The sequence below is a fragment of the Podarcis gaigeae genome, assembly GCF_964106915.1.
Source record: "Podarcis gaigeae genome assembly, chromosome: 4".
In the NCBI taxonomy this organism is placed as follows: domain Eukaryota; kingdom Metazoa; phylum Chordata; class Lepidosauria; order Squamata; family Lacertidae; genus Podarcis; species Podarcis gaigeae.
In genome coordinates this window covers 43853138-43879562 of record NC_139677.1, presented here as the reverse complement: position 1 = coordinate 43879562, position 26425 = coordinate 43853138, and the positions used below count along the sequence as shown (strand labels likewise).

General features: G+C 42.7%; 1 protein-coding gene and 1 long non-coding RNA gene across 3 annotated transcripts in view; one reads left to right on the top strand and one right to left on the bottom strand.

Moving 5' to 3' along the window:
* Positions 1-25248, bottom strand: part of PHEX (phosphate regulating endopeptidase X-linked) — a gene marked incomplete at its 5' end in the record, with an annotated part of 95468 nt that extends 70220 nt beyond the window's left edge. Inside the window, 5 exons of one of the 2 annotated variants that reach the window (XM_083734262.1) lie at positions 14188-14349; positions 15840-15908; positions 16090-16206; positions 21137-21322; positions 25194-25248. In XM_083734262.1, coding sequence (XP_083590388.1) covers positions 14188-14349; positions 15840-15908; positions 16090-16206; positions 21137-21322; positions 25194-25248 — 589 coding nt within the window. Of the gene's footprint in view, positions 1-14187; positions 14350-15839; positions 15909-16089; positions 16207-21136; positions 21829-25193 lie in introns of those variants that run through there. The other variant, XM_083734263.1, reaches the window with a different exon arrangement.
* LOC310842602 lies at positions 21948-26247 on the top strand. The gene is made up of 2 exons (XR_014563263.1): positions 21948-22076; positions 25186-26247. It is a non-coding gene; the product is annotated as an uncharacterized lncRNA (long non-coding RNA).
* The last annotated feature ends 178 nt before the right edge of the window (positions 26248-26425 follow it).

Sequence of the window (26425 nt, the reverse complement as noted above, 5' to 3'; positions counted from 1 at the left end):
AACTATGTAAGTAACATACATTGCCAAGCAATTTACATATCTATTTATATATCATGTGTGCATTTTAAAAAATAAAACCTTTCGTTATGAAAAAGCATTCATAGCAAGAGCAGAGGTGGTTTTAGGGTAGCGTGTCTGGTTTGGCTGCACTGGGCACCAGCACCACAGGGGGCACCATAACAATAATGTTGAACAGAGCACAAGAGGTGGAGGGGCAAATTTTAGTGTTGTACAGGGCACTGCTGAAATTTGAGAGCCCAAAGTCTAGCACTGGCAAGAACCCAGGCCATGACAGGTGTCTTCTCATAGCTGAGTAAGATTGTCTTCCACGAACACGGTCTTAACAGTGAGTCCGTAAATGACTGTGGAGGCCAATTCTGGATCCACACATCCTTCCACAGTGGAAACATAGGTGTCTGGGCAGGACTTTATCATCGTGAGGGTTTGTCAAACGTGCCTTCTTCTTAGTTCATTCCTCCTTTTCGCCTTGAGTTTGTGCTTCTTCAAAGTCAATGACACCTTTGGTAAAGGCTGTTCTCCAACTGGAGCTCTTGCAGGCCAGTGTTTCCTAGTTACCAGTGCTTATGTTACATTTTTTCAGATTTGCCTTGAGAGCATCTTTAAATCTCTTTTGTTGTCCACCTGTATTTTGCTTTCCATTCTTGAGCTGGGAATAGAGTACTTGCTTTGGAAAAGCAAAGATCACCAGTGACAAAGCAATAATTCTTCAACATCAACTTTGTTGGACTGGTCATGTTGTTTGGATGGCTGATGATAAGTGTATAATGGGAGACAGAAGAAGATACAATTGATAGAGATGTTGGAGGAATCCATTCAACATGAACCATCTGAGAGACCAGCAACTTTTTCTCAAAAATATGGTGGATTTTAATCAGTCTTTTTCATCTATAATATTTGTTTTTTCACTTATTTGTCCTTCACTTTCTCTCACTTCTCTCCACTAGAAGCCTAATGAGGCAGAGGGCTGCTGCACCCCAAAGACTAGGCCTAAATATGGGAAAAGGTGGTAAGATAGCCATTCTACATTTCAGACATAACAACTTTGTTTCTGAACACCCTCAAATGGAAGAAAAAAGATATTTAAAAGTGTTTAAAAGATATCAGGAATAGATGTTGTAGGTTTTTTTCAGATAAACAGATGTTCTGATGTTCAGTCCTAGTCTGAACAATCATTCCAACCTTATTTTCCCAGTTTGTTAACAGACAGCAATACAGAGTTCCCTGATTCTGATGTAGCAGGGAACTCTGGCTTCATCCACACCAGGAACTTGGAATGAGAGTGGGGAGAAGAAGGCCAAGATTAGAAGTGTCCGGCTTCAAGTGTTCAAGCACTCATTTCCAGCTTCATAAACTTCAAATCCTGACCAGTATCTTCTAAATGCTCTCCTGCCCATACTGAAAATATACAATTCCAAGACAAACAGCTTTCTTTACGTTTCAATCCTGTGAGCTGCTGTTCTAGTTGAATGTGGATATAGACTTTCACCACATGCCCACAGCTGCAAGGATTTAAGCCCAGGTGTAAAGGCACCATCCATCATCATACACAAGCCTTCCAGAGCTCAGTGCCACTCTTGTGACCACACCGTTTCCCAGAATCTACCCTGCGCAGCTCAGCTGTGTAAGAAATCTCCTTGGTTTAAGAGAGGGCTGCTCAAAGTGAAGATGCACAAAGGCCAGTAATGGCCACTGACTCACATGGGACGTTGAGAACTACTTTGATGTCTCAGTTCAACTCCTGGACACACCTTGCCATGTGGGGAGAGAGAAAGGTTGCCTGTACCGCCAGGGTAATCACCATAGCTCAGTGATACAACAAATCCTTTTCATTCAGAAGATCCCAGATTCAGATCTAGTTAGGGGCTGAAAAGACCCCTGTCTGAAACCCCAGAGAGCACCTGCCAGTCCGTGTAGGCAATACTAAGCTAGAGAGACCAATAATCTGACTTGGTACAAGGCTCTTGTTCTTTTCAACACTGCTTGGCAGAGAGGCAGTTTTCATTTCTTAAGAGCCACAAAGTCATGGCTGTGGTTTTTATCCCCTGGAAATCATGACCTGACAAAGACAAAAACCTTAAGTATAGTGTCGCAACTTGACGCCACTGCATTCCAGGGAGGATTATAGTTCAAGTGTCAGATTTCTACTTCACTGAAAGTTCCAAGAACTGGCACAACCAGACACAGAAGATGGACATTTGGAGTATTTAAGAACATCCAAAATACTAAGTATATTCTGTCCCAGCTGAAAATAAAAATACAACAGCCGTAAGCCTCTAAAATTAGGCTCAGCCTTTTTATTCTAATCATAGGCCACTTTGCCAGAGCTCTATGCAACAAAGATGAGTAATCTCAGACAACAGGACCCCAGATCTACCAAGCCCAAACCCAGCACTCCACTGAATAGAAGCCTTGTGCTCCAATTTATTTATGTAGACATTTATACTTTTTATCCAAAACAATCTTTTGACACTTGGTTCCCTATTATGAATGCATCTAGCACTTGCAGCAATCAATCAATGAGTTCTAATGTGCAATTAATGAGGATTTAATTAATATGTACTTCCAGGGAGATTTCATGAACATTTAACCATAAATCAATTGAAACTGGTATGATAATCCAAGAAAACAACCACCAGTTCACAAGAATTAAACTGAATAAAGAATGATGATACCTCTAGAGTTTATGAAACGATACACAGGACAGAGAAAGTGAAAAAGAGTTTTTCTCCCTCATGACACTAGAACTCGTGGACATCCAAGGTAGAATGCTGGAAGATTTAGGATGGATAAAATAATATACTTGTTCACACAGCACATTGTCATACTATGGAACTTGCTCATCCAAGGAGCCCATAATGGCCACCAATTTGAATGGCTTTAAAAGAGGATTAGACAATTTCATGGAGGAGAGGGGTGTCAATGGCTACTAACCAAGATGGCTGTACTCTACGTCCACAGTTGGAGGCAGCAATGCTTCCAAAAACCAGCAGCTGGAAACCAAGGGAGGGGAGGTTCCTCTTCTGCTCATATTCTGTTCCTTGGTTTCTCAAAGGCATCTGGTTAGCCACTGAGAGAACAGGATGTTGGACTAGATGGGCCATTCAGCAGACCATTCTTTTTTTCTTATGTACAGTGGTACCTCTGGTTACGTACTTAATTCGTTCTGGAGGTCCGTTCTTAACCTGAAACTGTTCTTAACCTGAAGCACCACTTTAGCTAATGGGGCCTCCTGCCGCCGCCGCGCCGCAGCTGCACAATTTCTGTTCTCATCCTGAAGCAAAGTTCTTAACCCGAGGTAATATTTCTGGGTTAGCGGAGTCTGTAACCTGAAACGTATGTAACCTGAAGCATATGTAACCCGAGGTACCACTGTATGTTCTTTCTTTTCCACATAAGAAGCCATTTGATGTGAAATTTTCAAAATAATATGAAAGCTTACATGAAATGTGGGCACAAATGGTGCCAAATTTCTAGACTATAGCCCATTTTGAAAGAGCACATCACCCACCTCCTCAAAGTCACACACTCTTTCCTGACCCTCACATGTTTCCACTTCCTTGAATTTACAGAGGCATTTCCCTCAATCTCCTCTTCTCTGGCTAAATGGCTCTCTGCACCACTCAGCCAACCTCAATCCAAAAGTATTGCCACGGCGAAAAGGTCCCTCCTCAGCCTCAAACAACACAACATTACAGAAATTCCTTCTAAATCTAAAATTGCCCATAACCAACAACACTGAGTGTTCATATCTGTTACAGCTTGATTCATCTCTGTTCTGAAATAGCGCATGGTGCTGATGGGAGCCTCCCTCCTGTGCCATGTAGCAGCTTACATGGGCGATTTTTGTAAGGGACACAGCAGGGTGAGAGGGTTGAACCCCAAAACACTTTCTTGCCTTTTGTGGTATTGGTCCTGAATGGCCCCCGGGGTGAATAGTTTTAAGAACAATCACAGTAACAAATTCAACATAGTGTGTCATTTGGCCCTAAAATCCTTAGGCCCTGGACTTGCCAGAATCCCACCCCCACCTCCAAATTGCAAATTAAAAAACATGAAAACTGCAAAGAAGATTAGGCATGTGTCCTGCTGCAGTGCGGGAGCAAAAGAGCAGGCACTCATTCAGAAGTCGCTTTATAGTTAATTTTTAAAGTCCAATGGTATACATGTCTACCCAGAAGTAAGTTTCTTTGTGTTTAATGGAGCTTACTCCCAGGTAAGGGGAAGTACAACTGCAGCCTAGGCTTTGGTTTAGAGTTGGTATTGGAGAAAGCAGGGCTTTAACAGCTGTGTGACTGGCAGGAATTAAACACATTAAGCCTTTTCTAGTATGTGAATAAGGAAAGCTTGACCTCTTCACAATCCATCTGTCAGACACTTAGTTACATGTGTGGTCACCAATTTATTTTTGGGCCCTCCACTCCACCTGCAAAGAGGACACAAATTTGCATGTGGCACAAAACATATGAAAGTGTTATGCAAATCTGTGTCCTCTTTTGCAAGTGGGTCAGAGGGTGAATTCACATACAGTGTATAAAACCCAGAAAATCCTGTTGGCCCCCCGACTCAGAGAGGCAAATGAATCATTCTGAAGGAAATGGAAGCTGCAGCACAAGGCCGGTATAAACCTTCCATAAATATTTTGTAATAACATGCAACCACAGAGCTAAATAAAACTGTCTGATCCAGCAGCATGAACTCTCTTCACACAAAGATGGTGGCCTCTCCCGCCCAAAAGAAGTCTGTGGGGAAAAAGAACTTGTGGCTTATATCACGTGCAGCCATAAAAACCTCTCTCAGGAACCAAAATGATCTCCTTTACTCATCCCCCGTTTCCCACATAGCCATTACAAAGACAGCTCATTTGTCTAACCTACATAATTATCTGCGTTTCCTACCATACAGTTTTTATTTTAAAAAAACACAATTTTTAAAAAAATTAGAAGGCTCAACTATGAACTGATTTCACTGGCTGAGTGGGATTTTTGTCTCAACAGATACCATAATGTCAGTTGCGCAATGTCTCTTGGCAGTTGGGTAAACTGGAATCAACCAATTATTGTACAGATGGCTGCATCTTTTATCCATGCCATTATGGGGTAAGAAAGGGTGTCAAAAGTACGTATCCCCCACTCATGTATGGGGGAGGTGCAGTTTTTGCTACATTAGCAATGACATAGACTGAACACCAGAAATAGGAGAATCAGGCCACGGATCAATACAGGGTTAAAGGTCTCCCATCGCTAGCAGTTTACTGGAAAGCCTTGAAAATACTTATGTTCAAAAGTATTCCCACTATTCCAAATGATCTCCCATGCAATGCTGAGATTTAGGAATGTGAGCGGTTATTTATTGCTTCCTGCAGAGCCATATGGGAACAGTTGTGTATTTTTTCATTTTTTATTTTGCTCCAGAGAGGAAATCAAGTGTTTGCTATCTGGTCAAAGTGCAGTCAATTGTTTGGTTACCTAAGTTTGTTTACATGATTCACAAAGAAATACCACCTTCATTTAAATACCAGGCTAATATGTGCAGTACTCCCAAATGCCACAGAAAGGGCAGAGCCCAATTCAAGGACGTTAGCCAGGAAATGTAATAAGGAGGAACATATTTACTATTTCACTTGCTCGTTCTCAAAAAAAGAAATACTTTATTGCCAAACATCATGTAGTTTGGTATACACACACACACACACACACACACACACACACACACACATATTCTCTCTCTCCCAAACCTGGCAAGGTCCAGATAAATGTGGCTCTCTGGTCTCTTTACATTCAACAGTTGTGAGCAGTGTGCAATGTGCAGTGATTGGTATAGTAATATGTTCCAAATGTGTTTTTATTGTTTTATTTCTTGTTGTTTGCCACCCTGGGTTCCTTTGGAAGGGCAGGGTAGAAATTTAATAAAAATAAACAAACAGAAATAATACTTCTGAAAACCCATCAAAAATTATTGCTGTTCATTAATCCAGGAATTGTGTAGATTTAGTGTGTTTATGAAAGAGTCATTGTGTGTAATACCATGTGCCTTCAGCTCATGGGAAAGCTTTTGATCTGGCAGACACCTCCATCAATGGAAGAGAGTGGTGAACTTTCCCACTCTCCCTGAAGCCCCCAGGCTTTGCAAATCCACTAAGGTCACTCTGCTAATGTGCTGCACAATGGTGCCATCTCTACTGCATTGCAACCCTGAGCAAGGCCCTGGGGAAAGAGGTTAGGGAGTGAAGCGAAGTATCATCTCTGTCTTCATTTATTTAAGATCATCTCTGCCTTCATGCAGAGGCACTTTCCAAGATCAGGGATGAGGAGGCTGCAGGGTTCTGGTGACCAAAAGGTTTGTCTTGGCAACCAAGGCCAGGCAACATTTGTAGACCCTGTGAGGAAGGCTGAGGAAGACCTGAGTAGAACCTAAATGGCAACTAAAACCTTAACCTGTGTATGTGTATATTATACTAACATTTTTCAAGGCATCCCCTCAATTTCTTCCCCCAAAGAAAGTAGGGATAAAGGAAAGATGGTGTTTTGCTAGGAAGAGATACCGGAACATTGGGAGTGGTAATAGTTTAAGCATATGGTGGTGGTGTTTTTGTTTTTTTTGCACTAAGACCAGTAACTAACAATTGTACATTTGCTGCACTGGTCTGTTAGCAATATTTGGCACAGCCATTTCTCTCCACGCCAGCATAGACCTGCATGCAATGCCATTAGGATTGCTTAACCTTTTAAAAAGCAAAGAGCAAAACTCCATAAAATATTCCCTAATATATACATTCTGACACGAAGCTCAAATTTATAGAATCCTGTTTGCCAGAGAGTGTTGGTTTCCTCTGCTACACAATTCAAACAAACAAGAGTCAAAATATTGTCTTGCTCTTTGTCTTTAGTGATGTAAGAGGTCGAACTGACATGTCCATTTACCATTCCAAGGGTGTTACCAGATTCCACTACTCCCTCGGACACTTCTTTCCCACCATCGGATTCCAAAAATACATTTCAGGCCAAGAGACTGTGTAAACATTGTTTTAGGATTGACTCAATTGTCTTATGCCTCGTTCCGAATCTGCTTTTAACAGCATTTGGGGACCTTGTTATTGTTTGTAAATTGTTACTGGTAATTTTTATTTTCCTTGGTCTTATTTGAATCATTTTTAGGTCATTGTTTGGTGATATTTTTTCCCCTTAAATTAAACCTTTCCTAATTCTGAAATAAGGGAAGGAAATACCTGAGGTAATTTCAGTGGGAAAATGCCAACAATTGTCAAGGTTCCAAGCAGTTGCTATGTATGAAAGATAAGTGTGCAAGACCGGTCCTGTTCCAATTTCATTATACTGGCTTGGTTCACACAACACGGTAAACCAAACTATGGGACCACACAAACCTGCAGGCTCTCAGAGAGAAGTTCACTGACATTTTGCTCCTCCTGATCCAAGTTGGATTCAGCAGGGAGTCTGAACTTGAGCTTATATAGTTAGGGTCTCTTCTTGCTAACCATGAGCAGTAACCAAGGTTTGCTTCTGGCTAGTGAGGAGAAAGCTTAACCACAAGTCCAGGTTCAGATGACGCATTAAGCAAAACCATGATTTACCTCAGTGTAGTTTGGGAGTAAAAAAGACCGAGGAGGAACAAAGTGTCAGTGAGCTCTTCTCCATGAACCTACACAAGTCCTAGTTAGCACGTCATGCAAACCAGGCTATAGTTTCAAATGCAGCTCATTCTTTGTCAGTCCAGTTCGAGATCTTTAAAGTACATGGCACATTGCAAAAATACACTGCAAAATTGATCCCTGACCTTAAATGAAGTCTGTCTATACTAATCACCCTTGACACATGCATACATCAAAACAGCAGCAAACACCTCCAGTTTGCTAGCCCTAGAGACATCCCATGGACATTTCAGAGAGCAAGTATTTCTTCAGTGTAACAGAACAAAACTGTTGCTCTGGATAATTTTTCTAAACTATTTGTAAATTATGAAGTAGGTATCTATTGATTTTGTTTAGAATATTTATAAAGCACTTAATCAAAGAAGTATCCAACCACAAGGTGGGGTTTGGGCTGAGTTTTCATCAGTATGCAGATGATACTGAGCTCTACCTCTCCTTCAAATTGAAACCAGTGAAGGCGGTGAAGGTCTTGTGTGAGTGTCTGGAGGTGGTTGAAGGATGGATGGTTGCTAACAGATTGAGGTGGAATCCTGACAAGAAAGAAGTACTGTTTTGGGGGGGACAAGGAGGCAGGCAGGGGGACGGGACCAGGTGCACAGACCAGGTGCACAGCCTGGGAGTCATTTTGGACTCACAGGTGTCCATGAAGGCACAGGTCAATTCTTTGTCCAGGCAGCTGTCTACCAGCTTCATCTGGTATACCGGCTGAGACCCTACCTGCCCGCAGGCTGTCTCACCAGAGTAGTGCATGTTCTGTTTATCTCCCACTTAGACTACTGCAATGAGCTCTACTTGGGGCTACCTTTGAAGGTGACTCAGAAACTACAACTAATCCAGAATGTGGAAGCTAGACTGGTGACTGGGAGTAGCTGCCGGGACCATATAACACTGGTCCTAAAGGATCTTCACTAGCTCCCAGTACGTTTCAGAGCACAATTCAAATGGTCTTGGCCCAGAATACATGAAGGAGTGTCTTCACCCCCATCGCTCAGCACTGAGGTCCTCCTCTGAGGGTCCTCTGCTGGTTCTCTCACTGTGGAACACCCTCCCTTCAGTTGCCAAGGAGATAAAAAACTACACAACTTTTAGAAGACATCCATATGCAGCCCTGTATCGAGAAGTTTTCAATGCTTTATGTTTTACTATTTGCTGTCAGCCGCCCAGAGTGGCTGGGGAAACCCAGCCAGATGGGTGGGGTATAAATAATATATTTATTATACAAATAAAATTGTAGATAAAGCCACAAAACAATTAAAACACACACATATAAAACATCATCATTAAAACAGATAAAATCAGTGAAGCTTTTAAAACATGAAAATTCATCAGCATGTAGTGTGAATTTCTCCTAAAATGTACATATTAATGCAATTTTGCCTAATATACACATTTCTACAAAGCCATTTCCATTAATAGCACACATTTTTGTTATTTTCACTAACTTTTACACACACTGTAGTCTATGCATTTTTGTGCACATTTTTGTGTACATTACTTAGCTGTAGAACTGTCTTGCAAAATAAGTACAAATGAGGACAGCTGTGTTTCATTTTGTATATAGTTTTGGAAATTGCAAATTAGGTAGAATCATCTTTATATACAAAGGGCATCAAATTTCTCCCCCATCCTGAGAATAGTTTCTTATCCTTCATCCAGCGCATATCAAATATCAAAAATATCATTGCATTCAGCTGGGCTTACAAAGTAAATATGCACAGGATTGGAGCCGCATGAAAAAAATAGAGTTAGGCTGGGTAAAAAGTTTCATAAACATCTGACTGCAGCTGCAGAACAATTACATGTGGAAAAACCGTGGCAGTCCTTGTTTCTTGTATTGCTACACTTAACTCTTTATGGCTGTGATTCTAAAAGAATTATAAACAACTTTTAAAATGGCATTTAATGCCAAGCGGTGTCACCGTTTAAAAGATGGGCGGTTTTCTTTCATGTGAGAAAGATTTCACAATAAAGCAACTAATGAAAATGCAGGCCAGCAGCTGAACCATTTGCAGGACTGTGATATAATAGGTTCCAAGAGGGCAGAAACGTCCCAATTATTTTTACTATTGGAATGCTCCTGTTATTGCATTCCTACAGGGGCAGGTTCATAAGTTACCGAGAAGCAAGGAGGCGCAATCCTTGCACTTTTTATTCCTCCACTTCCACTGTAATCTGTGAAGTGAGACTTGAGCTCCTGGTCTGGGACTCATGGGAAAAGGAAGTGTCTTTTTCCTTCCCTCAGCTTATTGGCAATACAGTACATGAACTGATCTGGAGACTAAAGCTAAAATAGAAACTTCTTCGACATATCTCCAATTCTCCAAGCTCATATGCATGCTTGAAGGTGTGCTTGGGTTGTGTGTGTGTTTGGTAAGACAATATCAAGAAATCTAGATTGGGCATTCCTTATCTCAAGTGGAAGAGAGTTCCACATGTGAGGAGGCAATGCTAAGGAGGCCCTATCCCAGTGGTGGAGTTCAGGCTTTAAAATTTCAGTGACATCCTGGGCAATGCTAAAATTCAGCATGTCCCCTGCACCCCACTGCCTCTTGTCTTCCGTTGTTTGTCATTGTTGTAACATCCCCTGAAGCACCCTCTCGGCTTGGCACCCAGTGCAGGTGAACCACTTGTCTGCCCATCTCACATGCCCACCAGCCTAATGACTCTCACAGGTGGGTAGAGTGAACCTCTGAAGCTGACCCCAACCACACAAGAGAATTGAAGTGGGCACAGTGCAACTACTAGAATCATTACAGACCCACACCACAGGGCCAAGCTAGAAATCAGGGGACAGGAACCAAGTGTGTTCCGGGGGGGGGTTCAGCCTCTCATGTGGGGTGCCATTGCCATTATAAGAGAACAAGGGGGGTGTTCATGATGAGTCACTGCCTTGTCTTGCTGTGACCTTTTACTGTTAAGTTGTGGGTAAACATATCAGACAACACAGTGATTCTTCAAACAGCTCTTGTTTATTCACAGGCCAGAACAGAACTGCTTATATAGAGCTCCACTACAACACAACTGTAACCACTTTCTGTAACTATCCAATCACTGAATGTCACTTTCAATCCCTTATTTGCATATGTGGACCTGAGTGAAAACTATCTACAGTATCCTCCTGCTGGCCCAGGGTGAGAACTTCGGTACATAACAATTACTTTATGCAAATTTATCCAGCCCATCTCAGATCCAGCCTCAGTATAAGGTTGGGAGGTAACTTAAAGCAGGAAAGCGTTTCACCCCCCTCTCCAGTGCAACCCTTGCCACTGCTTTTCATGGGAATACAGGATGTGACCTTGTGCTGGGTCAAATTACTTGTCCACATAGGCTGAAACTGCCCTGGGACCTTTGGTATGCAAACTGATCAATAGTAGCAATGTAGAAGTCTGCCCCCATTAGGTCTCACATTAGTTCCAGCTCCAGAATTCTAGGAAGTCCTTGAGCAAGATGCTCCTTCCTAGTGCAGGCCCACCTTCTTCATGCTACCCATTTGTGTTTTCTGTGTGGGCCCATTCCACAAAGGCACCCAGACAGAGACAACAAGGTAAGCAGAGTCCTTCTCCTTGTTTGTTCTCCTCTAACTACTCACTCGCATAGAGAGGGAACAGGCAGTGGCAGCCAGGAGCAGGGCCCAAGCATCTAGAAGTGGGGACCTGCTGAGCCCAATGATTCCATCCCCTGTTGCCAGCCTGGTCTAGTTTGGCCCTCATTTGCAATGTATACCAATATGGTATGTCTTCAGAGTGGGAATGGCTCTGCATAGGCAATGCCCTATGGTAAATGCCATCTATTATATTGTCATTAATAATTGCCCATCTTTTTTGTTCTTTTGTTAAATGTCATTCTCATCATAGAAGCCTGACATTGCTGCTTAAAAATAAGAGTAATGTTGGTTTTTTCCTTTCCTTTGCGGTTCTGTGTGGCTGCCCACTGAGATGGTTTTGCAGTAAAATCCAACATAAAGAAAAGAACATTCAAATGAAAAATATCTTGCTTCCTACACACTTCCACCCCAGGCTATTTTTTCCTCCAAACATGCAGACATTCCTCAAAACAGTTCTCTTGGTGACAGATAATTGAACACCTAAGCACCTAGATTTGACCTGTCTGCTAAAATACTCACATTTCAAATAAACAAGCTGAAGAAAAATTATGAAAGGACAGACACCACACAGTTCTCAAAACTTGCACCACTCTCTCAGTTATATGTTGTGATTCTTTCACAATACTGAGACCAGGGATGCAGTGGCTTAGGAAGGGAGGTGCGGTGGGTGCGGTTTGCCCCGGGTGTTATCACTGAGGGGCGTGACTAAATGGCAAAAATATGAGTTTTGGGGGAGAATAACTGCCGCACCCACCGCACACCTTTTCCTACACCACTGCAGGAACACTCTCCCCTCGAGTGATTTCCAGAAACCAGAAGCATTGCTGTCTCCAACTTTGTAGGCAGAGCACAGCTTTTATGGCTAGTAGCCTTCAACAGCCCTCTCCCCCATGAATCTGTCTAATCCAGAGGCGTAGCTAGGTGAGGCGGGGTGCACTGGGTGTTACACCATGCGGTCTGCAGCATGCCTGAGCCACACGTCTCTCCTGAGCAGGAGGTGGTGGGTGGACTGCCTGCAAGCTCTGTTCTGCTTTTTCAAGCAGCATGGGGCTTGCGTCTGCCCACCGCCTCAGCCACCCTACAGCTGAGGGGGAGGCTGAAGAGAGGCTCCACACAGTACACCCTGCCTTGGCTCGCCCCGCCCCCATGGGCGACTTGCTCTGTCCCCAGCTGCAGGACGCATGCACCGTCCTGGGGACCTGAGTGGCTAGCTATGCCACTGCAGGGATGTAGATTGTGAGCATGCTATGCACCCAGAAGAGCTGGATTCTCCCACTTGTACGAACTGCATAAATTACAAATGTGTAGTTTGCACAATAATTTTTTATACAACTTATAGACCAGAACGGTCACTACCAACAGTAGAGGAAAGCCTGCAAACTGTACCATGGCCTGCAGGCGTCAAAAAAAAAAAGGTTGTGAACGTGTTACACGGTGTACATATTGTCCATATATGTACGAACTGCTAGTAATAACAAGTGTAGCTGGTGGCGATTCTGAAAATCACTACATGAAGCTATTCCCTGAAAAATGGTTGTATTTCAGGCATAGGCAAACTCGGCCCTCCAGATATTTTGCGACTACAATTCCCTGACCAATGGTCCTGTTAGCTAGGGATGATGGGAGTTGTAGTCCCAAAACATTTGGAGGGCCAAGTTGCCTGTTGTATTTTCTTCAGATGTATATTTTATACTGTACAATGGCCTGGAGAAGGACTACCATGTGGAAAGATTTTCCTGTAGAAATCAGGGAGGCACTGATTGCTGGGTGTTTCCCATTACAATTACAAACATATCTCTTTACTCCCCACCCCTTTCTCTGTTAATACTAATTCCTGGGATTTCCAGCTGCTCTAGCTGATGTTTTGTTGCTGCGTACTTAGGAAATTCTTATACTTTGTTATACGCTGTTTGCTTTTATTGTTCTGCAAACCGCCTTGGTGTTTCGTGAAGTGAAAGATGGCATACAAGTGGTTTTCATAAACAAATTAAATAAATATTGTTTCCCTCCAAAAGTCAGGGTAGGGGCACTTGCCCTGCTCCCACAAGATAATCATTCACCTATTTGAAAGCCAGAATGGTATAGTGGTTGAATGTAGCACATAGATTGATGGACAAAGCCATTCATTTTGTCATTTTGTGTCATATAGGAAGGAGGATGAAATAGGTGTTTTCAAGCACCTGAACATGTGAATGCTCGAAGTGTGGGTAACCCAGGATCATCATACACATTGCAATCCTTGAACTTCCCCTTGCCATGCTGGCTAGGCCTGCAATGGGCTGTTTCTTGTATTTGCTTGAACATGACTAGACAATTCCACACAATTGGAAACCCTGATAAAGAATGGTCTCAGATCATTCAGAGTATTCCAACTTTAATTTGTGAATGCAAGTAAAAGTCTCCTAAAGACCATCCCAGCTCAACATGGAGAAGATCAGAAACTAAGCATGTATGGGGACATTGGGAGTGAAGCTTGCATGCATAATTCCAGTGATATTTTTTTTTCTGGGGGTATGCATACCCCTAAACATTTTGTGAATCTTTGTACTTTTGTTTGTTTACTGTATTTATTTTTACTGATTTGAACTATAAAATGGTGATTTTCTTGAGTCAAAATGAGAGTACTCCTAAACATTGGGGGGGGGGGGAAGCACCGCATAACTCTATTCCCCATGCCTGGAAATAGCATTTGAGTGTTCAGGCAGATTATTGGCCATGCCTAGTCTTATTTGTGTGTTATTTCTATTTTATACAATGACCAGCTCTGATATCCTCTTATTTTCACCTGACTGCATTTTTATCAAGGAATACCCTATACAAGCTGAAGGTAAGCAACAACAACAACAACAACAAGGATGAGGAAGTGCAGGAAGCTTTCAAGAAAGGAGTCACCTACCTTTCAACTTGAGGTCCACATTGTGCCTCAGCCATGGATAGATTCCATAATTTGATGAATCTTCAGGAATTGGGTTATTCTGTATCCACCCTTCACAGGCAAACCGAAAGAAATCATCACAGGGATCCACAGATGTATTTAATTTGCTTCTGATAGCAGCAGCTGAAAAGAGTCACATAATTTAACAAAAAACTTCTTCAGCATTACAAAGGTGTAACACATTACTGTACTAAAGAGAGGGGGAAACCCTGTGGTTTCCCTCCTAGTTACCACCTCCCTGCTTTGATTTCTCCCCATCCTTCTCCTACCTGGTTCCTCTGGCTCCTTCTCTGCTGTGTTCAAACATACCACCGTCTCCCCCATCCCGAAAAAGGCCTTCCCTTGACCACCATCACCATCAAATCCCAACCCGTCTCACTAATTCCCGTTGCCTCCAAATTCCATGAACATGCTGTTGATTTTCTCTCAAGTAGGCAATCTGAGGCAGAAATTCTGAAAGCTGTATTAGAGTTGGGGGAGATGTGGTCATCTCCGCACCATAGATGTAAAGCTCTCTTTTACCACTTTAACAGCCATGACCACTACAGTTTATTAAGGGTGCTGGGAACTATAGTTTATTAAGGGTGCTGACAACAATTAGAAGACACCTCACACAATTCCCATTCCCAGCACCATTAAAAAACTTCAGTTGCCAGGATTCTTTGGGGGAACCCATGACTGTTAAAGTCACATAAGAGTACTTTAAATGAGTGGCTGTTACCATAGGCTTTTTTCTTTAATTAAAAAGCAGCCCAGATGCCTCCTATTTTTGATCAGGGCTCCAGGGTTAATCTGTTATTCCTGTGCTATTTCCACAATGGAAATCACCCCCCCCCCTTTCTGAAGCTCTTGTAAGCCTTGGAGGAGCAGAAGGCAAATACTCATATTGTATCTGTCTTTTGCCTCCTCCATGTTGCTTCTCTCTTCCACCAGCTTCAGTGGAAGATTTAAGCATGGTAAATAGCCTGGGGAGAAAGGGCCACAGCTCAGTGGGTCAGCATCTGGTTTGCAAGCGGAATTGTCCTGGGTTCAGCCCTGGCATCTCCAGGTATAGCTGGGAGAGACTCCTGTCTGAAATCCTGGAGACCTACTGCAACTCTGGCAATACTGGGTTAGATGGGCCAGTGGTCTGACTCAGTGCATCTGCCTAGGTTCATAAAATCCTACTCTCTCCCAAAGCTATGCCCCAATCCAAACCGGGGCCCCTTGGCTGCTTTTAACCAAAGAAATAAGACTCCAGAAGATCCTATCAGAGATTTCATCTAGTTAGGCCTGAAGCACTTCATTAGGGCATCTTCACTAGGCCTTTGCCCACCAGGCAATATTTCTAACTCCGTAGCTAGAGCTACACCCTTGTGGTCTTCCCAAAACAACCTGGCTTGGAATCCCTGTGGGATTTGATTTAGAGAAACCTTTGGTCTGATCCATCAGAATTCTGCTAATGGTCTCGGGGAGGCAACTGCATTGCAGATTTAACATAAATGGCTTACTTAGATGTTGATTTTCAAAGCACAAGACAGTTTATTAAAGCTACTGGTGCACATAAGCATTCAATGTTTCTCCATACCAATTTGCTTTGACTATAATACAAAAAAAGAGCATACACCACTTACCAGCTTCGATGCATTCGGAAGTCAAGCAGTATTGTTGCTTAGGATGAAATTTTATAAGATCTTGGCTAACTGCAAAAGGAAAATATTACATAGATTAACAATAGTTGTTGGGCAAATGTATTGACTCCGGGTTCAATCTGATGGCCCCTGGGAGGGTGTCCTAGGGACCGGAGGATCAATTAGATCATCCTCTCCGAAGCTGGAAATAAAGCTTCAGTGCCAGAGAGGGAGCTCCAGTGTCACAGCCTACCTCTCCAAAGCCCCTGGTTCCTCTGAAGCTCTGATCCAACCAACATTGGAGCTCTGGTGCTGGAAAGGCCAAAGGAGGAAGCATGCAGGAAGCGGCTGAGATCCAAAGGACCAAACACTAATGCAAAAAGCAAAGGAAACCATGCTAGTGCATAAGAAAAATTCCAGCATCCTTGGTCAACACGTGCAATAGTAAGTCAAAAAGTATTAGACAATGCTCAGGTTACACTGGCAGCATCAATGGTTGCCAGAAAGAAAACAAACAGGTGCTGTTTGTCAAACAGCGCAGGGAGCAGCACCCACACTGTTTATCTTTTCAGCCACAACAACACACCACCAACATAATATAGGAATCAGTCCTGAATCAGAATGCTAGCCAGCATGCCAAAGAGACAGATGCTTACGTTTTACCTTCCATTCTCTATTTTTTTCTCCAAAGGCTAGAGAGCAGAATGATTCAAGAACTGGGAAGAAAAGGGTGCAGCAGTGTAGCAGCTAAAGCCATTCACAGACAGCCTTCCTGAGGACTCTCTAAGGCCAGTCTAGCAAAGGAGGAAGGAAATGGAGAGAGATGGAGTTGTCTCCTTTGCGTCTCACCACACTGGTAGATGAACCGATATAGCTCCACTATGATGAATTTGGCCCCCAGTTGCTAACAGGAAGAGCAGAAATGATCTCAAGAAGGTTACTCTAAATCAAGCTGTTTGAGATCTGAAGCAATGTTAGTTTAATGAAAAATAATCAGTATTCTTGGAAAGATTTTGCTTCAAATGTGCTAATTCTTTCACTATTAGGGATGGTTCATAAATTATGAAGAACAATGAGTGAGAGAACTAAAATGTATTAATTCCTTTACTATGTAAACATTATGTGTTGGCCCCAAGCTTAAGCCCCAGCTGAACTATATACAATTAAAGCAGTATCATACCACTTTAAACAGTCATGGCATCCCTCAAATAATTCTAGGAACTGTAGTTTATTGAGGGTCATGACAGTTGGCTTAACAATCAATTCCTCTTCTCAAGGAACTTTGGGAGAAGAGAAGCCTCCTAACAACTTTCAGCACCCTTAACAAACTACAGTTCCCTTAGATTGGACCTGCTGAAATAAGTGAGACAAGTTCACTATGAATAACATGAGAACCATTCATTCCCATGAGACTCCGCTAAGCGTGACTAATCTGGATCCAACACTGTCACACAGGGAACAGAGATTAGTCCTTTATCCACTTAATGGAATGCACACAATCTGTTTTATTGCCCAAACACTTTATGGGCTGCACATAGCTATTTGTATACAAATGATGTAACTGCTAAATATCACAGCCATGAGAATGGTTCCTGAGAATGTACTTTCTGAATTCTCTAAGTTCTTAAAGATCCTTCTGCTTTACCAACTACAGTGGTACTTTGGTTTAACAGCCCTGTTTACTAACTAGTCGGTTTATGAACTCTGCAAAACCGGAAGTAGTGTCCCGGTTTGTGAACTTGACCTCGGTCTACGAACAGAAACCGAACGGTGGAAAGGCACTGGCGGCGGGAGGCCTCATTAGGGAAAGCGCGCTTCAGTTTAAGAACGACTTTGGTTTAAGAATGAACTTCCGGAACGGATTAAGTTCGTAAACCGAGGTACCACTGTATCTAGTTGCCAAGGATGAACAGGACTTGATTTTTATGGCTATTTAAAAATTGCATATATTCAAATGTTTTATTATTGACAAATTTTGCTCCTCAAAGAGAAGCTCTCTGCTCTGAGCTTATGGGGATGCAGTGAATTAAAAACATAATATAAATGGTAACAAAGCACAAGTTTTTTTAAAAAAAATGAAAGCGGCCTTAGGGTGCTACAATTTTGAGAAGAAGAAAGGGCAACGGTAGTGGTTAGGTAATTCCAGAAGATTGTTAGAATTCTGCAGGGGGAAAAGCAGTTTGAACAGAGTGATTTGGGATGGGAAAACCTCTGGTGGGAAAAGGGTGAAGCCTTAGGGATGTGCAACCAGTATGACTGAATCCTTGAACCCAAACCAAACTAAGTCAATTTGGGGTGGACCGTGATTCAGACAGGGTGGGTTTGAGCAGGCTCAGGTCAGATTGGGTCCACCTGGGGTGATCTGGCACTGTCAAAATGTTTAGACAGCGAAGAGAGAAAGGGTGCATCTCCTCCTCCCTTACGCTCCTCCCCACATGCTTAATTAGGGTGGGATTCACCTAACACAGGCATGGCCAAACCTGGCCCTCCCGCTGTTTTGGGACTACAATTCCCATCATCCCTGACCACTGGTTCTGTTAGTTAGGGATGGTGGGAGTTGTAGTCCCCAAACAGCGGGAGGGCTAAGTTTGGCCATGCCTGACCTAACACAAGCCCCATGAGTGGAAGCCCTGTCCAAGGACAACTGGTTGCACAATGGGGCTTTCTCCCCTCTCCCCCCCTTGTGCCCCCCCCCCATAACTGGCAGCTGGTGGGCTGTCTGGGAGTAACAGAAAACAGTGCAGAAGGGAAGGGAAGGTGGGATAGTTCCAGCATTGACTAGTCATTCACCATAGTGTGGCATTCATCCCACCCTTAAGGTTTAAAATCCTGATTAAACATTGTGAGGCCCACAATTTTCTGGATATGTGTTGCATCAGGCTTAGATTCATCCCAGGTTGGATCAGGGCTCCTCTAAAGTGCAGAATCGGGTCCCAAATTGTATCTGGAGAGGGACAAGCACAGTCCTATTAAACTTCCCTTTCTTTGTCACTCAGCCTCCCAAAACAAATTTCCATTATTCAAAAAACATTTTTGTTATTACAACATGCATACAATATAGAGTTTGCCCCATATTCATTCCATCCCATTACTTTGCTCTTTAGCTGTTGTTAGAGCTTGTGTTATCCATGAGCCCTATGAACAATTATAAAAAATGCATACATGGAAAAAAATGTCTTCAAGTAAATTGCTGTGCATGTGAAGAAGCTTGTTTGTATATATTTGCAGTACTGAGCTCTGCAAGTTGTACAGAAGTTGGGGACTGTGTGTACTGAGTGCATCCAAGAGTTAATCTGAGATTTTGCATAGTAATGATGTTTAAAGAATGTTCTGGAGAAACCTTGCAACAGTGTGGCTGAAAAAAGTCGTAAAGGAAAATAGTTCTGCATAGTGTGTTCTCATGGGGGGAGGGATTACTACAGGTAGCTGGCTGCCTGTCTCCTGTTTCTGTGCCCCTAGAGGCTGACTCTAAACCATAGAATTTCGCTTTGTTTTTTTGTCCTTTCCATCAGGTTTTGGGGGGGGGAAACATATAATAAAGAGTCTTTGGAAGGCAGATTAAAGCATGCAAAGCTTTAAAAAAGAATGCATAATTCCTTTGCAAAATTAAGTTTTAATTTTGATCTCCTGTGTGTAGAATATATATACCCTGACAATAATCTGGAATATTCTGTTAAAGGCGCTCAGTAAGGAAAATCCTTTTCTGTTCAGTGGCTTGCAATCCTGTCCACACTCATCTGAGAGGAAGTCCCCATTGAATTCAGCAGGACTTACAACTGAGGAAATGCCTAGGTGGGCGCTGTAGTCTTTTTCAATCCACTGGGATTATACAATAGATACAAAGAACAATATCTTTTCCTTAGACATAGATGGTACATCTATGCTACAACCTTGTATCAGGTCCTGCGCTAGTTTAACTGTCATGACCATGGAAATCATAAATAAAGGTACAGTGGTACCTCGGGTTAAGTACTTAATTCGTTCCGGAGGTCCGTACTTAACCTGAAACTGTTCTTAACTTGAAGCACCACTTTAGCTAATGGGGCCTCCTGCTGCTGCCGCGCTGCCAGAGCACGATTTCTGTTCTCATCCTGAAGCAAAGTTATTAACCCGAGGTACTATTTCTGGGTCAGCAGAGGCTGCAACTTGAAGTGTATGTAACCTGAAGCGTATGTAACCCGAGGTACCACTGTACTTCGAATTCTGTTAGATATCTTCCCCTCCTCCCCTCATAGTCTTACAGTTCCAATAATGCCTATAGAGATTAATTTTGAATATGTAGACATGGCCACTGCATTACCTTACTCTTTGCAACCCCTTTGACCACGATATTTTGAATAAATCATTCAGTAAATGGATCTTGGCAATGACTATCATGCAATAATTCAGTACAAGTTCTTCATCACAGCAACAAGATATTGGGTACGAAATATTTGTCTTTCAGCTCTTTCAGATTTAGTTAAAGCATCTGATGAAGAGATTATTTCCTCACCTCTTTAAAGACTCCACAATTCATCTATTAATCTTTTAATGATATCTTTGTGGACATCATTAGAACGTTTACCATGCAATCTCTACTTGGAAGCTTCACTGAATCCAATGAGGCTTACTTCTAGGAAAGTGGCTATAGGACAGCAGATTTAGCCATCATTGCATTGAAAATCAAATAGAAGGACTCCCTAAAAGGGGCCCTGCAAAAAGTACATGCATGAAATTCAATCTTTGAAAGACACATAAGCTATTAGCAGTATTTATTCAGAAGCCGTATGTTAATCATCACAACTTGAGAGATATCGTGACTTAGTGGCTGTCTTTTGGATCCAGCCAGTTGTTGATACCAACTTAGAATTTTGTGTGTGTGTTTTTAATCTGCAGGTTTCTGATTTTACATTGCTTTTTAACATGTTTTCACAGCCACCTTTGATATTTCCCAGTCAGCTGGTGAGTTCGGGGTGTGTGTGTGCATGAAATGTGCTTCTAGTGAATCTCCAAATACTAAAAATGGAAAGTGTTAACTTAATTTGCAATTTCTGCAGAATCCTACAACAGCAGGATAGTAACTTCAGGACCTTTGAATCCTCTTAGGTAGTCCTTCACATAGAGCCAAGACCCTCCACCAACAATAAGCTCATTCATCGTTTCAACTGAATAGCAGTGGGAGTGAAGGAACATTAAAATGTGATTAGCATAGTTAAGCAAACCGAATACAAGTGGCAAAGCTGTTGTAGCCAGGATTGGGGTTTTTTTAAGAGCCTTGCAAAAGTTTCATTTTATGCTGCCACAATTTTTTTGACACTTACCCAGGAAAAGCGCAGTGCCAAGCGCGACCGTGCTGGTCACGAACACGCCAAGGGCTATCCGCATCGGTTTGCTGGCTGCTTTCTTGCCGGCTGGCATCGAACCCCCTGCTGCCTCGCCTTCCATCACGTTGGACTTGCAAAGCTCTCCGAAAGGAGGTCTGCTTTTCTTTCTACTGAGGCTCGTTCCTGTTCATTCACAGAGTCCCATCCATGGGTGCCCAATTGCTCTTATTTTGTATAAGTAATGTTACTGTCAGGACACATTTCCAAGTCTCTCACTCTTCCCAAAATGGGGTGGGGGTAAGGAGAACCACATAAAATGCAGCCTTGAGTTTCTTCTCTGACCAAGACTTGGAAAGACAGGCAGGGACAATTTAATTTATTGCACTCGCTGTTTGCAAGCAGACCACTTTTATCAGCAGTTCAAGACATAAACATTTCACAACGCTGTCCAAACAGATGGTTTAACTATTCCAACTTCCAGCAATTAAAACATTTAAAAAAAGATCTTCCAATCAGGAACTGGACATCTGACAAAGTTTTGCAGGCACTATGTTGACAGGAAAGTTTCCTTGCACCTATTTAAGAAATCTCATTATGTGCTGATGCTGGTTCCTTTTCAGCCTAGTTGCACCATTTGTCTTCATTGAAGAAAAGGCATCTGGTCCCCAAGCGCAAATCTCTTTTTAAAGCTCCTGAGGAGTTCCTGGGATATCTTGTAGCATTTTTATTTTGGGATGTTTGTGTACGACACCAAGTGCCAAGCATCAGAGTCATGCTTAAGTGAAGGCAAAGCAGTTATTAAAACAGCCTACAGAAGGGTTTTAAAGACATGGGAAAGTTATATTTCAGGGACTGTGGTGCTTTTGTAAGCTCTGTCCAAACATAGTCCTTCGTTTTGAGGAGGAAAGCTGAGATGAGCAGCAGGCTGACTGTGAGGGTGAGAAACATTAAATAACTGGGTTTGGTCCATGAGGAGGGCATTGTGCATATATGCTCTAACTCTGGAGTGGATCTGGTCTTCTAGAATCAGTTTTAATCAGACTGAACCTTTTAAAATGCGAAACCCCTGTGTTTGGAATCCAAATATATAGATTTCACATTTTAAAGAGAGAAATCTGGAATTGGCTCCTTTGTAATGGAGTGTTTAAAATTTCTATGATTAAATTTTACTGCCTTCAGAAATACTTAAGTCTGAAGTAAGGTCCAGTGAGTTCAGTGTGATTGGTTTTTTATGGTTGTAGTCTAAATTTGCTATCTATCTTCTAATCTGTTATCTCTCTCCAAATCTGTTAAAATCTGTTATGGCCTTAACCCCATATTTACAAAGAAAGTACCGTTCTTCACCAGTGAGAAAATTGCATATGCTCAGAAGTGTTTTCTACACTACAGTGTTTCCCATCTTATATATAGATTCCAGGACTGAGTCCTGGAACTGACAGCAGATTGTGAAACTCAGCTTTGGCTCCAAATTCTAAGTCTGCTCCTGCCAGGATCTGCCATTGTCCTCTCCCTGAGCCTTCGTCTGAAAAGGATAGTTAAAAACACAGAATGACTTCAGTCAGGACATTTCGCCATGTTTCATTGGCTGAAGTTCTTACAGGAAGTAGCTGACCTCTGTTTTCACACCACCTTTGATCCTATTGCAATAACTAGTTACAGTGGTGCCCCGCAAGACGAAGGCCTCGCAAGACGAAAAACCCGCTAGACGAAAGGGTTTTCCGTTTTGGAGGCGCTTCGCAAAACGAATTTCCCTATGGGCTTGCTTTCCCCCCCCCTCCGGCCTTCAGAAGAGGTCCAGGAAGGCCGGCGGGGGCCGAAAGGCTTTGCTCCCCACCGCCAGCATTTTAAAAGCAGTCCGGGATAGCAGGGAAGCGCTTCCTGCTATCCCGGATGGCTTTTGAAGGCAGGCGGCGGGGGGGGGGGGGAAGCAAAGACGGCTGCATTAGGCCATCTGAAGGCACTTGCTTCTGTGGACACCATTACTTGCCACAATTAGCTGTCACACATAGCATTAACTCAAACCACCACGACCCTTGTTTCAGAAACGCTAAATTTTGCCTGAGTTTGCTCAGGCTAGATATTCAAAGAGAAGGGAGTCCAAGATAGATGGGAGTTTCTTAAATATTGAAGGCACATAATAAAAGGTTTCCTCAGCTATGTTTGAAGCAAGAGGAAGAATAAATTGTAGGTTCTCTGCGTGGAGAAGATGGAAATAGGCTATTGGGTGACAGAGAGGGCAGAACTGCCCAGCACCTACTTTGCACCTGTCTTCAGCCAAAAGGAAAGCAGTGTCAAATTTTGTGATAACAGAATTAAGGATGCAAGGAGGAAGTTGAAGCCCAAGATATGAAAAGATGTGTTAAGGAAACACCTATCAGGGGTCTGCAACCTTTAAGACAAAAAGAGCCACTTGGACCGAAGAAAAAAAAACTGGGAGCCGCAAAACCATTGCGACATTTAAAACAGTGGGGAGTGTTGGGGCACACAATGCGCCTCCTCCCCTCGCTAGTATCTGCCCCAGAAAAGGTGTAAAAGAGCCACACGCGGCTCCAGAGCCGCGGGTTGCTGACCCCTGACCTAGCTACTTTAAATGAATTCAGATCTCCAGGATCTAATGAGCTGCACACAAGGCTACTGAAGTAGCTTGCAGAGGTCCTCTCAGAGCCTCTTATAATCTTTGAGAATTCTTGGAGAACAGGAGAGGTCTGCAGCCTAGGTAAAGCTACCCCTGACCATTAGGTCCAGTTGTGACCGACTCTGGGGTTGCGGTGCTCATCTCGCTTTATTGGCCGAGGGAGCCGGCATACAGCTTCCGGGTCATGTGGCCAGCATGACTAAGCCGCTTCTGGTGAACCAGAGCAGTGCACGGAAATGCTGTTTACCTTCCCACCCAAGTGGTACCTACTTATCTACTTGCACTCTGCTGATGCTGTATTGAGTATTTGAGCAGACAGCTGGGATAGATCAACTCTTCCCAGCTCACCCACAAAGGTCTCAGTAGCGCACACCAGATCAGCACCCTCATCCATGATCAAATCAAGGATGGGTGAAGTCTTACTTGTACCAATGTGGCACTAAACAACAGCACACACTGGCTGGTGGACGTAGCATAGAAACCTGACCATGGGAGGGGTGGGAGTGAGGAACAAGGCATGAGCAGCCTCATCTTCATCTTCCATGATGGCTTATCACTTCCCCATTGCTGTGTCTCCTGCTAGCCATGAGCAGCAAAATTGGGACACCACTGATGCCACTCCCAAGACCATGATGCCATTGGATTTTCCCTTGCTCTAGGATAAAGAATTTTACACCTAAAAAGGTTGATGTTGCCAGGCAGTGGAATGAGCGACACTGGACCCACATCACAATTTCAAATCTCATCACAGGTAAGCCTAATAAGACTTCTGATGAGGAGAAGCATCACTGTTACGGCCCATTGTGTGTAAAATGATCTGGAGATCTCTCAGGTTGAAAGACAGTGAAGTTATTAATAAAATATGAATGTCCTGAATCTGCCAGTGCAGTAAGGCAATTTCTGACAGCTTCTTAACAGGTTTCTTGGGGCACTGGGAGAATCAGCATCTTCAAGAACTACTGAATGCCAAGAGAAGGTTAATGTTGCAATCAAAGAGATTCTCACTATAGTACACCCTCTCCATCTGACGTAGCCTGGACAGTATTTCACATCCTCAGTATTAGATGTAAAAAAAATATGCTGGTCAACAGGAGCTATTGTGAGCATGCAACTAAAATTTAGTGTCAATTGCATTTACCACATTCCACTGCATAGACATATACAGCTGTTGTGCTGTTCCTAATTCTGAAGTCCAGCACAAAATAATATCTGTATTATTTTATTTTGAACTGCACATTTAGAACACAATGAAAGCTGGAGATGTGTGTGTTACTTATAGGAATTTAACACTGACACAACTTCCCTATGGGAATATATGGATCAAGAGGATAAGGCGCCAGCCTTCTTGCCTTTCCTTTGCAGAACTCACCTTTTGTTGAAACTGTGGTAGGCATTGCTTTTTTATACACAGTAACCTACCTTGACAAAAAGCCAGTTGTTCAATGTTGATGTGTTTCTTTCTGCTGAAAAACATAGGTTGGTTACTATAGGCTGCAGACCGATGTTTGTCTCTCTGTAAGTCAGGATTTTTAAATATAGGGCATCAAGCTTAAGTTGAGGCCCAAAAGTTTGAGGTCAAGGGAGCTTCTGTGGCCCATCTCATTTATAGTGCGGCGGAGCAGATTATTATATATGGCAAATTGCCCACACTGAAAGCAGATATAGTCCAACAGGGAACTTAACAGTGTGAGCTTTGTCAAATTATGTCCATATGCCTTATATATCATGTGGCTGCTTAAACTCTGAGGTTTGTTTTACATCACGTTTCTAGCCTTCATAGGTTTTTTTAAATTGCAAACTGCTACAGAAATATGAAGAACTTAATTTTGGGGGGAAATAGGGAAGCGAAATGGCTGGATTACCCCATCCCTATGTACAGAACAAAGCATTAGATGCCTAACGAATCTTGATGAAGCCCGATGGCCAAATTCAGGAAGTGATTGATATGAGACAGCATACTTCATGCTGTAAACTTTAAATTGTGGTCCAAAGTATATCTATGTTTGTAAGAAGAGGTCCCGAAACAAGCATATATATCAAGATGTGATAGGTAACTCTGAAGATCAAGACAGAAAGCTGTAAATTTAAAACAACCAGACTATATTTTAAGAGTTTGGTAGTAACACCTTGCTGCTTTCTTCACCTTTTGACATTGGCTGCATACTAGAAATGGAGGCAATTTGGAAAATGGCTTTGGGGCACCTCTGGCTTTGCCCACAAATAGGTAGGAACATAAAAAGTCAACTCTCCACAAACAGCATGGGCTTACTATTAGCTCACTGTTCATTTTGATTTATTAAGGCTCAGAGTCTGAACTGAGCCAGGCCTTGCTCATCTACATAGGAACACTTACACTTTTAAGGGTCTTCAGGTAGAGGCCTGCTTAAAATCTTTTCCTTCAAGATGCTTGGAGCAAAGCATTGCTCTCAGAGTGGTGGCCTCTACACTGTATTGTAACGCCCACCACCTTTTTTTTAACAAACTTCCCATAAATTACAGATAATTAACTGGTAGGTAGATGTCAGATCTATTACTGAAAATTCTAAGTCAGTTTTTGTGAGGGATGCCAACCAGCACAGCTGGCACTCCAATGCAGCTATGTATTTAGGGGGAGACAGGTAATGTACCACAGGATACTGATGTTTGTTAAC